Source organism: Budorcas taxicolor, chromosome 18 (assembly GCF_023091745.1).
Source record: "Budorcas taxicolor isolate Tak-1 chromosome 18, Takin1.1, whole genome shotgun sequence".
NCBI lineage: Eukaryota > Metazoa > Chordata > Mammalia > Artiodactyla > Bovidae > Budorcas > Budorcas taxicolor.
Genome location: NC_068927.1, coordinates 4,529,487 through 4,542,217, shown reverse-complemented (window position 1 = coordinate 4,542,217; position 12,731 = coordinate 4,529,487). Strand labels below are relative to the sequence as shown.

General features: G+C 39.8%; 1 protein-coding gene across 3 annotated transcripts in view; it reads left to right on the top strand.

The window, feature by feature from the left end:
- LOC128062964 (craniofacial development protein 2-like) overlaps positions 1–10,757 on the top strand; it is a 36,861-nt gene extending 26,104 nt beyond the window's left edge. For 2 of the 3 annotated variants that reach the window (XM_052655470.1, XM_052655472.1), the window contains exons 7-10: positions 1,679–1,798; positions 3,577–3,696; positions 8,303–8,379; positions 10,038–10,300. In XM_052655470.1, coding sequence (XP_052511430.1) covers positions 1,679–1,798; positions 3,577–3,696; positions 8,303–8,348 — 286 coding nt within the window. In that variant the 3' untranslated portion in view covers positions 8,349–8,379; positions 10,038–10,300. Of the gene's footprint in view, positions 1–1,678; positions 1,799–3,576; positions 3,697–8,302; positions 8,380–10,037; positions 10,301–10,458 lie in introns of those variants that run through there. The other variant, XM_052655471.1, reaches the window with a different exon arrangement.
- The last annotated feature ends 1,974 nt before the right edge of the window (positions 10,758–12,731 follow it).

The following is a 12,731-nucleotide window of genomic DNA, read 5'->3' as shown; positions in this document are numbered from 1 at the left end:
TAGTCAATATCTTGTAATAAACTATAATGGAAAAAATTTTCAAAAATAATATACGTATACATGTACAACTAAATCACCTTGCTGTGCACCTGAAACATTGTAAGTAAGCTATACTTCAATAAAATAGATGTTAAGGAACAAAAATTACTACCAGTTCTGTGAACTAGATCTTTGTTTTTCTTTTTCAGTGGCCAGTGAGTATAGTCGTTTCTAATAAAGTTTTCAAACTTAGTATTTTTATATATATAACATAGAGAAGGCTCTATAGAGTTTTTATTTGATTCTCTGAGTAATACTGAGCCATCCCAAGAATTGAGTAGGAGAGTAACAGGATGTTTGTTTGAATTCACCCTTCAGTGTTTTCCACTGGCGATTCTTTTTTTTTTTTTCCATTTTGTTCTTGGTTGTGCTGGGTCTTCATTGCTGCCCAAGGGCTTCCTGTAGCTGTGGAGACAGGGGGTTCCTCTGTAGTTGCGGTCCATGGCGTCCTCATTGCCGCGGAGAGCTCGAGCTCTAGGTGCGCTGACGCTCCAGTGCTTCCGTGCTCCACAGCTGCCACAGTTGTGGCTCTGTGCTCGGTAGTTGCAGTGCCTGGGCTTAGTTGCTCCAGCAGGTAGAATCATCCCGGACCAGGATCAAACCCATGTCCCCTGTATTGGCAGGCCAGTTCCCATCTACTGTACCAGCAAGGAAGTCCCTGCCACTGAAGATTCTTAGTGTAAACCTCTCAAACTCTTTATTTTGTGCCAGTTGTGTGGGTGAGCAGAAGTGAGATAGTTCTTAGTGAGAAAATTTAGTTGTCGTCCCAAGAACCCTAGAAGGAACAAGAGAAAAAAGAGAGACTTCTATCCCTTGCAAATCTGGGATTTATAGGATTTGTCTCTCATTACTCTGAATGACCTGTTTGAACACTCCAGGTAACACAGTGACCATAATCTTGGACCCTCCAACAAATTGGCATTTGAACAAAATATTTCAGATATTTTTACTGACTTGGTAACGCAGGCAGGCGTTAGGCATTTCCCTTCTTCATCTGAAATTTCTGGCATCATTCAAATCTTTATTTGGTCCTTTAGGACTCAGTTTCATTGAGGGAATTTTTTTTCAGTTTGAAATTGGACAGGATTCTCAGTCATGTAGCTTTCTTCCACTCCCAAATCACTGCTGGTTTATCTTCCGGTTGTTTAAGGTATAGAACAGGAGGCTTCTCTAGAGAATTGCTTATGTTGTTTTTATATTGTTTATACGAATTGTTTATACTGTTGCTTTTCTCCTTGAAATAATGCCAGTGTGTTTCTCCCAATTATTCCACCTCCCTGTTGCCACTTTGACTTAAGCGTGAGCGCTGATGTGCACGTGAGGTGAAGTGGGAGAGCCCTTCAGTCTTTACTTCGGTGATCTCCCATGGCCTGTGATTTAGGGTGACGATCATGTGACAGAAGTAATGGAGGGGATTTGAGGGACATCAGGCTTCCATTTGCTGTTGTTTCATTTGTTAAATTAATAAGGGGTAATGTTTATCTAAAAGTGTTATAGGAAACTTTGATCATAACGCTCAGCAGGAAGAATTTATAGAAGGCCCATTGATTTTTTTTTTTCCGTGTTATTTATGCCTTTTTCTTAGATTTTCTTTCTTTGTATTCCTCCTGTATTCTTGTTGTCTCCTTCCTTGCTGCAGGGTTTCTAAGGAAGTGGGTGAAACATCTCAAGAAGGGAAATCAGTCTTCAAGCAAAATGAGAAGGAAGAACCTCAGTCCAATGTCCCTTCAGCGGTACCATCACTTCCTGCTGGGTCAGGGTGAGTAGTCTAGTCTTAGGCCCAGGTGTATCTGCCATGTTGGAGAAGGTGTATTCATTATAAGGATGCCATTTCCCTGTAGCTTTCATGACTCCTTTCCTAAGAGAAGGAATTCTGCTGCTGTTCTGTCTTTGCTGAAATATTTGCCAAAATGGAGTATGCAGAGAAAAATTAGCCATCGGCTTCTTATTTAATTCTGACGAAGTCCTGGTTTATATTGTTGGCCACAGAGTAGAACATGTTGTAGACGGCCAGGGAATTGCCCACTTCAATTGTTGTGTTTGTAGTGAGTTAGAGAGTAACTATATTTTTTGTGAGTGCTGAGACAAAAAATAGCCTCTTGGCTGAAACAGCATGTTTTCAGATTTCTCATCATTATATTGTTTGAAAATAATTCTTTTTTTTTTTTTTAATATTTCATCTCAAAAAGGTTTTTATTTGTGAGTGGTTGCCTACGTGGAAAAATGTTGGCATTTGTGTTGAACACTGTACTTTCTGTGTATGGCTGTGTTGGGTCTTAGTTGCAGCACACAGGATCTTTAGTTGGGGCATGTGAACTCTCATTTGCAGCATGTGGGATCGAGTTCCCAGAGGTGGAACCTGGGCCCCCTGCATTGGAGTGAGGAGTCTTAGCCACTGGACCACCAGGGAAGTCCCTGAACATTGTATTTTTTCACACACAGCTTTTGAGATATTTTCCCAACAAATGACTTGGCTAGAGATCTGTCCAAACTGCCCCCTTCCCAAGCTGCGTGTCGGCTTTTCCTTTTTCTTTCAATGAGCAGGAAGGAAGTAGCCCCAACCATAAAAAGTGATTTCTGGATTATTTAAGATGGGATTTTTAGGGAAAAGCATTTCATGTAAAAATAAATCCATATACAAATCAGCAACGAATATTCCAAGATAAGGGTGTTTAGTCGTGCTGTTACTCATCGGTTGTTTAAATGAAACATCACTAGCTAAGCTACGGAGATCATGTAAATAGTCATCATTAAGCCCTTTATGTTTTCCAGGTTTTTAAATTGTGGTAGCTCTTGATTGTAAAAGCTGCTCTGGTTTTAATAAAGTGCTTATTACAACTTCAGTGCATACCACCCTTCCCTATGAGACCATTTTTTGGGATGTGAAATCCTGTTGCCATTAGCTGTCCACATGCAGAAAGTTCTGTGTACCTGCATTTCTGTTTTGTAGACTCTGTTAGGGTGCTTGTGGCTGAAATCAGTTTAACCTTTGTATTAGGTTCTTTCACTAAATGCTTCATTCAAAATGATTAACTCTTTGTATCGTAAGGAATTTTGTGTCATCGTTGGGTTGTTTTACGTATAGAAGAGGAGTCGTCTTTAGGGTATTCTAAATTGTTATTACTGTTGCTTTTCTCCTTGAAATAATGCCAGTATGTTTCTCCCAGTTACTCCATATCCCTGTTCCCACTTTGACTTAAGCATGAGCACTAATATGCGCGTGAGGTACTGTAGGAGAGCCCTTCAGTCTTCACTTTGGTGATCTCACGTGAGCTTTGATTCAGGGTGACAGTCATGTGACAGAAAGTAATGGAGGGGGTTTGAGAGACATCAGACTCCATCTGCTGTTGTTTCCTTTATAAAATTAACAAGGGGAAAAGGTCTTTGTGTAGAAGTTTTACAGGAGACTTTGATCATAATACTCAGCAGCAAGAACTTACAGAAAGCTCAGTTGCTTTTTTGTTAGTTTTTGCTTTTTCTTAGATTTTGTTTCTTTTTATTCCTCTTGTAAACTTGGTGTCTCCTTCCTTGGTGCAGAGTGTCTAAGGAAATGGGTGAAACTTCTCAAGAAGGGAAATCCGTCTTCAAGCAAAATGAGAAAGAAGAACCTCAGTGTAGTGTCCCTTCGGCAGTGCCATCACTTCCTGCTGGGTCAGGGTGAGTAGTCTAGGCGCAGGCCCAGGTGTGCTTGCCACGTTGGAGAAGATGTTTTCAGGACAGTGAATCTGCTTTCCAACCCTGAGGATCTCATAGGGAGAAAAAAAAGGTCAAAGATGACTTACAGTTAATTTTAATTACACATTGTCAAGAACTTAATAATTATTCCTCCCTTCATATTTTCCATAGTACATGAGTTATCTAGAGATGAAAACTAGAATTCCTTGCTTGGAAGGAAAATTTTCATTCTTAAAACTGCATGTAAGAAGTAAAGGTGACAGTTAAGTAGGAGGAGTCAGGTCACTCACCTCGAGAGCGGTGACCATGGGCCACTGACTCCCATCACAGCGCTGATCACCTCTGCCTCCTGAGCAGAGCTCTCTCTTCTTGAGGTGTTTGGGGTACAATAAGTCACCTATAGTGGCTTTGCTAACCTTTCAATCCGTTTGTTGCTTTATCCTTCCCCTGCAGATCTGTGAAGTTTTCTCTTAAGTTTTTAATTAAAGAAGAAAGTTGGTTTTCCTGTCAGGTTAACGGTTTTTAGAGGACAGGCTTTTCTGATTTTTGCAGCCCTGGCTCAAAACATTGTGTACACTGGTGTGCATTGACCCCTGCGACAGGGGTCATTAGTGTGAGGTGATTCCTGGAAACCGAGCCGGGGGGAGAAACGGTGAGGGAAGGTAGCCAGGGCAGGGTGTGCTTTCCAGCCGCTGCTTCTGGTGGCTGCTACCCGGTCCTGTTGGGGGCCTCGGCAGGGGTGAGGAGGTTGGGGCGGTGTGACCCTCCAGCTCCCTGCCATGCTCGCTCAGCTGCTTCCATGGCACTCAGGCCGTGGCCGGAGGTGTTTGCAGTGACGCTCTCCTCAGGGTGTCGTGGCGGTGAGTGCAGGGACGTGAGGAAGGGCTGTGTTCACATCTGCTCCGTACTCTTTATCTGCTTCTTCATCCAGACATTTGTCTCCCACCGGAGCAGCTAGGTGGTGGAAGTCATGTAGTAGTTACCCAGGAATCTAAGGAACAAGACTTAAGTGCTTGCCACCACAGTGGAAATGGGGTAAACATCAAGGAACGCGGCTCTGAGAGGAGCAGAGTAACGGGAGCAGAGTTCTCCAGACTGACTGTTAACGCTCTAGGCCAGTACTTTTTAAGCTGTCGTTTGGAGTCATCATTTAAGAGAAATAAAATAGAACGAAGCAACATATTTTTAGCCTTCTAATCATTATATTGTTTGATTGGGATTCTCTTCAGATGAGTAGCTTTCAGACTTTATTTATTGCCACTTACAGTAAGGAATACGTGTCATTAGGATTTACTCTGCTCATTAATATAGGTATGTATGATGACCTGTATTTTATGTCCGTACTATGTAATTATCATGTGTAGTATGTGTCATTTGAAAAACTTTTATGATTCATTGATTTCATAATCTGTTACGACCTGTATGTGACAAATAGTGCTCTAAGCTGCATAAGAAATTAGCCTTCTGCAGGCTTCTCCCTGGATTAACAGGCTTGTAAGTGGTATTATTAAACAGTGTGTCTTGCATTTATTGAAAGTGTTACTATGAAAGTTACCTCTGGATTAAGTACTAGATAGCAATAAAGGCAATTTCTTCTGCCTTAGGTTTCTAGCATAGTATAGTTTCATGTAGAGTACATCATGCAAAATGCCGGGTTGTTTGACTCACAAGCTGGAGTAAAGATTGCTGGTAGAAATATTAAAAACTTCAGGTATGCATGTGACACCACACTAATTGCAGAAAGCAAAGAGGAAGAGCCTTTTGATGAAGGTGAAAGAAGAGTGAAAGCATTCAAAAAAATTAAGATTATGGCCGCTGGTCCCATCCATTTGTGACAAATAGATGGGGGAAAAATGGAAACAGGACAGTTTATTTTCTTTGGTTCCAAAATCACTGGAGACATGGCAGCAGCCATGAAATTAAAAAATGCATGCTACTTGGAAGAAAAACTATGACAAACCTAGACATCATAGTAAAAAGCACAGACCTCACTTTGCTGACAAAGGTCCACGTTGTCAAAGCTATCATTTTTCCAGTGGTCATGTACGGATGTGAGAGTTGGACCGTAAAGAAGGCTGAATACCAAGGACTTGATGCTTTTGACCTGTGGTACTGGAGAAGACAGACTCTGGAGAGTCCCTTGGATAGCAAGGAGATGAAACTAGTCAATCCTAAAGAAAATCAACCTGAATATTCATGTAAGACTGAAGCTCTGGTACTTTGGCCACCTGATGTGAAGAGAGGACTGCTTGGAAAAGACCCTGATGCTGGGAAAGATCGAAGGTGGTTGGAGGAGGGGACCGTAGAGCATGAGATGGTTGCATGGCATCATCAACTCAGTGGACGTGAGTTTGAGCAAACTTGAGGAGATGATGAATGATGGGGAAGCCTGGTGTGCTGCAGTCCATGGGTTTGCAAAGAGCTGGATTCGTCTGAGCAACTGAAGAACAACCAGAGCAGGGAAAGTTCTTCATTCACTAGATTGATTGTGTTGTTTACATCTTAGAGAGTGACTCATGGCATAGCAACAGGCATCCACCAGAATCTTCAACCTCAGATTAGTTTCATTTTGTTGTATCAAGAATTCAGTATGTGTTTTGCTCTAAGAAAATAGTTTCATGTCGCATAATTTTTACTTCTTGCTTCCTTGAGTGTTTCATAAAATAATGCTTTGATGCTTAAAGATTCTACTTGGAAACAGTGTGTTTTAGAAACTACTGTGAGCATACTTCTGAAGATAACCAGAGGAATAAGTGGCATCTTGGCAAGTTCACCTTGTTTAAGTCACTGAGTCACTCAGGAAAATCTTACTGCCTTCTGTATTTCATGTGTCACATTCTTAGAGCTAATAGCCTTTTTTCTTTTGAAACTTTTGACTTTGTATTGTGATACAGGAGTTAATAAACAGTGTTATGAGGGGAACAGAGAATGAGTTCAGCTGTACATATACATGTGTCCGTTGTTCCCCAGATTCCTCTGTCATACAGGCTGCTCCAGTATTGAACATTGTTCCATTTGCTGTAACAGATCCTTGTTGGTTATCCATTTTTAGAATATCAGTGTATATATGTCCATGCCAAACTCTTTAACTATCCCTTCCCCTCAGTCATCAAACCCCCACAACATAAGCTTGTTTTTGAAGTCTATGAATGTAAGTTTATATCATTTCTTTTCAGATTTCACCCACAGGACATGTCATATTTTTCCTGCTCTGTCTCACTTCACTCTGTATGATACTCTCTGACTCAGTCCACATCTCTACAAGTGACTCTCTTGTTCATTTTTTATGTCTGAGTAATATTCCATCATATAGATATACCCCATCTTGTTTATCCATTCCTCTACTGATGGGCATACAGGTTGTTTACATGTCCTGACTATGTAAATAGTGCTGCTGTGAACAATTGGGGCGCATGTGTCTCTTTGAATTATGGTTTTCTCTGGATCTGTCTCCAGGAGTGAGATAGCTGGGTCACATGGTCGTTCTGTATTTTCGTTTTTTACGGAATCTCCATGGTGTCCTCCATAGTGCCTGTATCAATTTAACATCAAAGGTGAGAAATGAGGAAACTGTTCAGAAACCAAGAATGATCAGATATCAAGGGTGGGTGATTCTCTTTAAACTGATTTAGCAGGATGCTTGTTAAAACTGAACTAAACAGGCCCAACAGGGATGGTGGCCAAGCCTGAGACTTGGTTAAGATGCCTGACTAAGGTTGGATCAAGAAGAGTCTGTGGTCCACACAGGACAGTATCTGGGGCAGCATGGAGACCGACAGAGGGAATCTAGGTGGGTCAGCCAGTGACGTATCTTTTAGTAGAATAATGAACTCACTCCTTGAAGGAGTAAAGTGAAATTCAAGGAAAATCAGCTTCTGTGAAAACTACAGAGAAACTTAACAGAGGACAAGGAAATGTCTTCCTGAGTCAAAAAGTCGTCACAGTTTGTACATGAAATGGGGAGAGATTGCACTATGACACGTGTACTTTGAATTTCTCAATAAACCCGATCATTTGTTTCACCTGCACAGTCGTAGTTTTGCTTGGGAAACAACAGGGTCAAGAAAAATTCAGTTGATCTGAGGTGTGTTGCGCACATTTTATCAGTGCAGACATCAGTATGTGGTGCAGGCTGCAAACAAATGGTATGGAAAGTCTTCAGGGGTAGAATCTATAGGAAATATCTGATTTATTAAAAGAATTATTTAATGCAGTAAAATATTTTTTCATTTTCATGTTTTTAGTTGTTTCATTGAGACATGCGAAAAGATACTTTAAACATTCTGTTACCACTTTTTTAACTGACTTTGGTTTACTCTTGGGTCTTGCAGTATAAATTAGAATTAGTGGTTATTAATTTCTTAGTCTTAATGTGGTTACCTAGTGGTGGGTCTTCAGCCTTCTTTTACAGTGTTTGGTTATGACTCCCAGAAAGTGCCTGAAGTTTAATTTTCAGATATGCCTTCCTCTGGGTCCTTTACGTTTTCCTTCAAGAGAATTTTTATCCTTGATGAGAAAGAATTAGTTTTTTCAAACCCAATTTAAGCTCTTGTAATTTTTTCTCTAACGCTTGTCTTTTCATTTTAAGGCCTGAAAACTGTGACCTTCAGAAGAACCAGGATTGCAGCAATTAAGTATCTGACTTTATCCTTAACACCTGAACTGGTTTGTATGAAATATAGTTGTTTTTATCTGTTTTCAAAATAGTTTCTGGTCGTTAAGTCTGACATTTTTAAAGGAAAGTTCTCATTGTGAGTGCAAAGCTAACTGCCCATGAGATCGTGTGCAGTGGTATTTGATTTAAAGCAATATGCACTCTGGCTTCTTGATTAAAATAGCTAGGAGGATCGATTTACCAGGGATAGTCACAGAGAAAAATTACAAAGTAAGGAAATGGCAACCCACTCCAGTATTCTTTTCTGGAGAATCCCATGGACAGAGGAACCTCACAGGACTGTAGTCCATGAGGTCGTAAAAGTTGGACAGGACTTAGCAACTAAACCACCATTGCCAATTACAGAGAAAAATTACAAAGTATCACATAAAGTAAGTAGGTATTTCCTTTAACTATTAGGCTATGAGACCACTTATCAAAATAATAGTGATAGATATACTCGGATAGGTAGAAAATTATAAGAGTTGGATACAGGCAAATATCTTCACAAATTCTACAAGATTACTCTCCAGTACTCAAATATCAAATCATTCTTTTGAGAAAATTTTTGTGTCTTTAGTTTAAGAGTCCATTTTTCAGTTCGGTGAGCTAGGATTTGGAAAATAAGCTTTCAGTTTAAGAAATTTGTTGTATGAAATGATTTTATACAGAAACAGTCGTCTCTGTTGAAAGATGTCTCTTAGTATTCTCCCCTAAAATTTATTTATTTTTTGATTCAGTGTCAGAAACTGAACTTGACTTAGTGGACCACTACCCCTATATACTAATTTTGAACATACTGATCCATGACTTAAATGTTTATTTTTCCTTTAAAGCCAAGATACTAAAAGTAGTGCATTTGGAAAGTTGTCTTTTTTTTTTAAATCTGTTTCTTGTTTGATTATCTTCTGTTTTCAAAAACTTCAAATATAAAATGGATCATGAGAGTATCGAATGTTTGATCCATCATTTGAATGATAAGAAATGTTTGTTTCCTCTTAGGGTTTAGTTTTATTTCTGATCCCCAACAAACAGTTACTTGAGGCTGCTGCTTTGTATGCATGCTTAGTTGTGTCCGGCTCTTTGGGGCCCTATGGACTCATGTCCATGTGATTTTCCAGGCAAGAGTACTGGAGTGAGTTGCCATTTCCTCCTCCAGCGAATCTTCCAGTTAATTAGAATCGATACCAACTCTCTTGCATAACAGGTGAATTCCTTTATTGCTGAGCCCAGAGTAGCCATGTGGGGGTGAATGTTCAGATCAAAAAAATACTGGCATTTATTTTGAATATTTTTTCACATACAGCTTCTGGGAGTTTTGCCAACTACTGACTTTATTCTAGAAGGATATGCAACCACCTCTCCCCAGCTGTATGTCCACTTTTCCTTTTTTTATGACTTGGAAGGAAGCAACCCTAACCATTAAAAAGCTGATTTCTAGATTAAGATGGAAGTTTTAGGGTAAATGTGTTTCATGTTAACTTCATCCATATACAAATGAGTGATGCATCTTCCAAGATAAAAATGTCTAATTATGCTATTATTGTTTTTTAACAGGAAAACAGTACTTAGGAAATAAAGTAGGGAGAAAAGTTTCATGTAAATAGTTATCTTCAAGCCTTTATGTTTCCTAAGTTTTTAAATTGTATGTTTCTTTTGATTCCAAAAGCTCCTCTGGTTTGAATGAAGTTCTTATTACAGCTGCAGTGCATACCCAGCCTTTCCTAGGAGACCATTTCCCGGGATGTGAAGTCCTGGTGCCATTAGCTGTCCACATGCAGAAGGTTCTGTGCACCTGCGTTTCTTTTTTCTGTAGTCTGTCTGGCTGGTTGTCACTTAACTTTTCAGTTAGTTTATTTCACTAAATGATACAGTCAAAATGATAAAATGTTTGTACCGTGGGAAATTATTTCAATTTTATTTTTCTACTGACGTTTCTAATTCTGGTATAAATGTTTATCAATAAAGAATTACTTTCAATTCTGTGAAGTAGAACCGTTTTTTTCTTTTTCAGTGGCCAGTGAATTTAATATTTGTAATATGGTTTTCTAACTTTTTAAGCTTTTTATTTTATTTTTTTTATAACTTAGAGGAGACTCTTGAGAGTGCTTGGAGCGCAAGGAGATCAAACCAGTTGATCCAAAAGGAAATCAGCTGAATATTCATTGCAAGGACTGTTGCTGAAGTGAAGCTCCAATACTTTGGCCATGTGATTTGAAAAGATGACTCATTGGAAAAGACTGAGATACTGGGAAGAATTGAAGGCAATAGAAGAATGTGGCAGCAGAGGATGAGATAGATAGATAGCATCATCAACTCAATACACATGACTTTGAGCAAACATCAGGAGATATAGTGGAGGACAGAGGAGCCTGGTGTGCTTCAGTCCATGGGGTCGCAAAGAGTTGTAAAATGTGTTTTTGTATTTCCTTTAGGTTCAGCTTACTAGTTTATAGTAACATTCTCTTCCAAAGATCTGATTAAACACTGCTTACTTCTTGCATCTTACCAATTCAGCTTTCCGGACTGTAAACATCAAAAGCTTTTGTATTTCACGCTGGGATAGCAGAAAACTGGTAATAGTTTGTGGGGAAAAAAGGTACTGTTTCAGTAGTAGGTCCACACGAGGAGGTGCCAAGGTTGGCTCAGTTTCTGTGACACCAGAAATCTCTTTCTACTCTGCCACTTTGAGCAACTTGAGTGGTCCAATTTGGTTGCTTATCCCACAGTTACGAGGAAACAGCTTCAGTTCCAGGCAATGCAGATACACAGTGCCTGGCAGGATACTGCCCTTTCAGTTCTCTCTCTCTCTCTCTTTTTTTTTTCTTATTTTAGGTATACTGTTAAGTGCACAAATCTTAAATGATGAAATTTTACTCATGCGAAGTGGTAGCCCTTTGATCAAGATACAGAATGTCTCTAGCACCCTAGTAGGATGCAGAGTTCAGCTAGAAGCCTCAATATCATGTTTCCCAAGAGGATCTTTTCATTTCTAAAAAGGTGATGACTAAAGATTGGACAGGGCACAGAGTATGGTGGATGAGATGGTAAAGATGTTGAGTTTGGTAGGAAGGACTCCATGAATTATTGCAAAGACAACAGGGTAATAGCAAACCAGGAAACTTATAGGGAGTTGGGATTTGTATTTTTCCCAACTGGAGACATTTGTCTAAAGGGATTCCTCAATTTCAGCCTATTTCTGCTTGGTGGGATTATGTGCCCTGTGTTGGCGGATTCTCTGGTTTCTAAAAGGAAGTTGGGAATCTAGGTTACTGGAAAACACTCAACTTTTAAATGCTTATATATTGAGTATTCCCCCCACCACAAACAACAGTAGGAACAGCAGTAAACAGTTCCTGTCTATAGGGTCACCACACATACTCAATTAGTGGAAATACAGGGTTGGGTGTCTGTGGGACTCCGGACGTACTATATTTGTCAACTGATCAGTACATAATCTTGTTTTATGTGTGTGTGTGTTGAAAGATGCTGTATTTAATCTTTGTAGCAAATAATGATATGCAGTATATGCATGCGTTCTAAGTCGCTTCATTTGTGTCCGACTCTTTGTGACCCCGTAGGCTGTAACCTGCCAGCATCTTCTGCCCATGGGATTTCCCAGGCAAGAATACTGGAGTGGGTTGCCATTTCCTCCTCCATGAGGATCTTCCTGACCCAGGGATCAAACCCATGTTTCTTGTGTCTCCTGCATTGGCAGGTACTAGCGCCATCTGGGAAGCCTCATGCTATACGTATAATGAAACCGTTGTTTGAATGACAGCAATGTTATGTACAACACTGAGATTGTACTACTATGTCTTTCCTTCAGTTTTACACAAACTACAAACATACATTACTCATAAAAGTACTCACAGTAAACATATAGTATTCATATAGAGACATAGTCTGTATAGTGATGCAAATAAAGTCTTGGGAAAGGAAATATTGAGCATTTAACATTTTATAAAGCATTACCTAACATTTTCCTGTTGATGGAGCTGCAGGCTGCATACTGATAAGTGCACAGTGTGGTCAAACCTTTCGACCTTGGCTTACCCCACCAAAACCAAGGGAGAGGTTGGTAGAACTCATTCTGCAGATGAGGGAGAGTGGCGGGTTGACATACATCAGTTCAACCTCAGAGGTTTGGTTCTTACCACTTGTTGAGTGGAGAAATAGCTCCAGAAAGAAGAGTATGGGTGAAAGCAGAAATGTCACTCCGTTGTGGATGTGTCTGGTGGTAAAAGTAAAGTGATGCTGTAAAGAACAATATTGTATATATACCTTGAATGTTAGATCCTTGAATCAAGGTAAATTGGACATGGTCAAGCAGGAGATGGCAAGGTTAAAGATCGACAGTTTT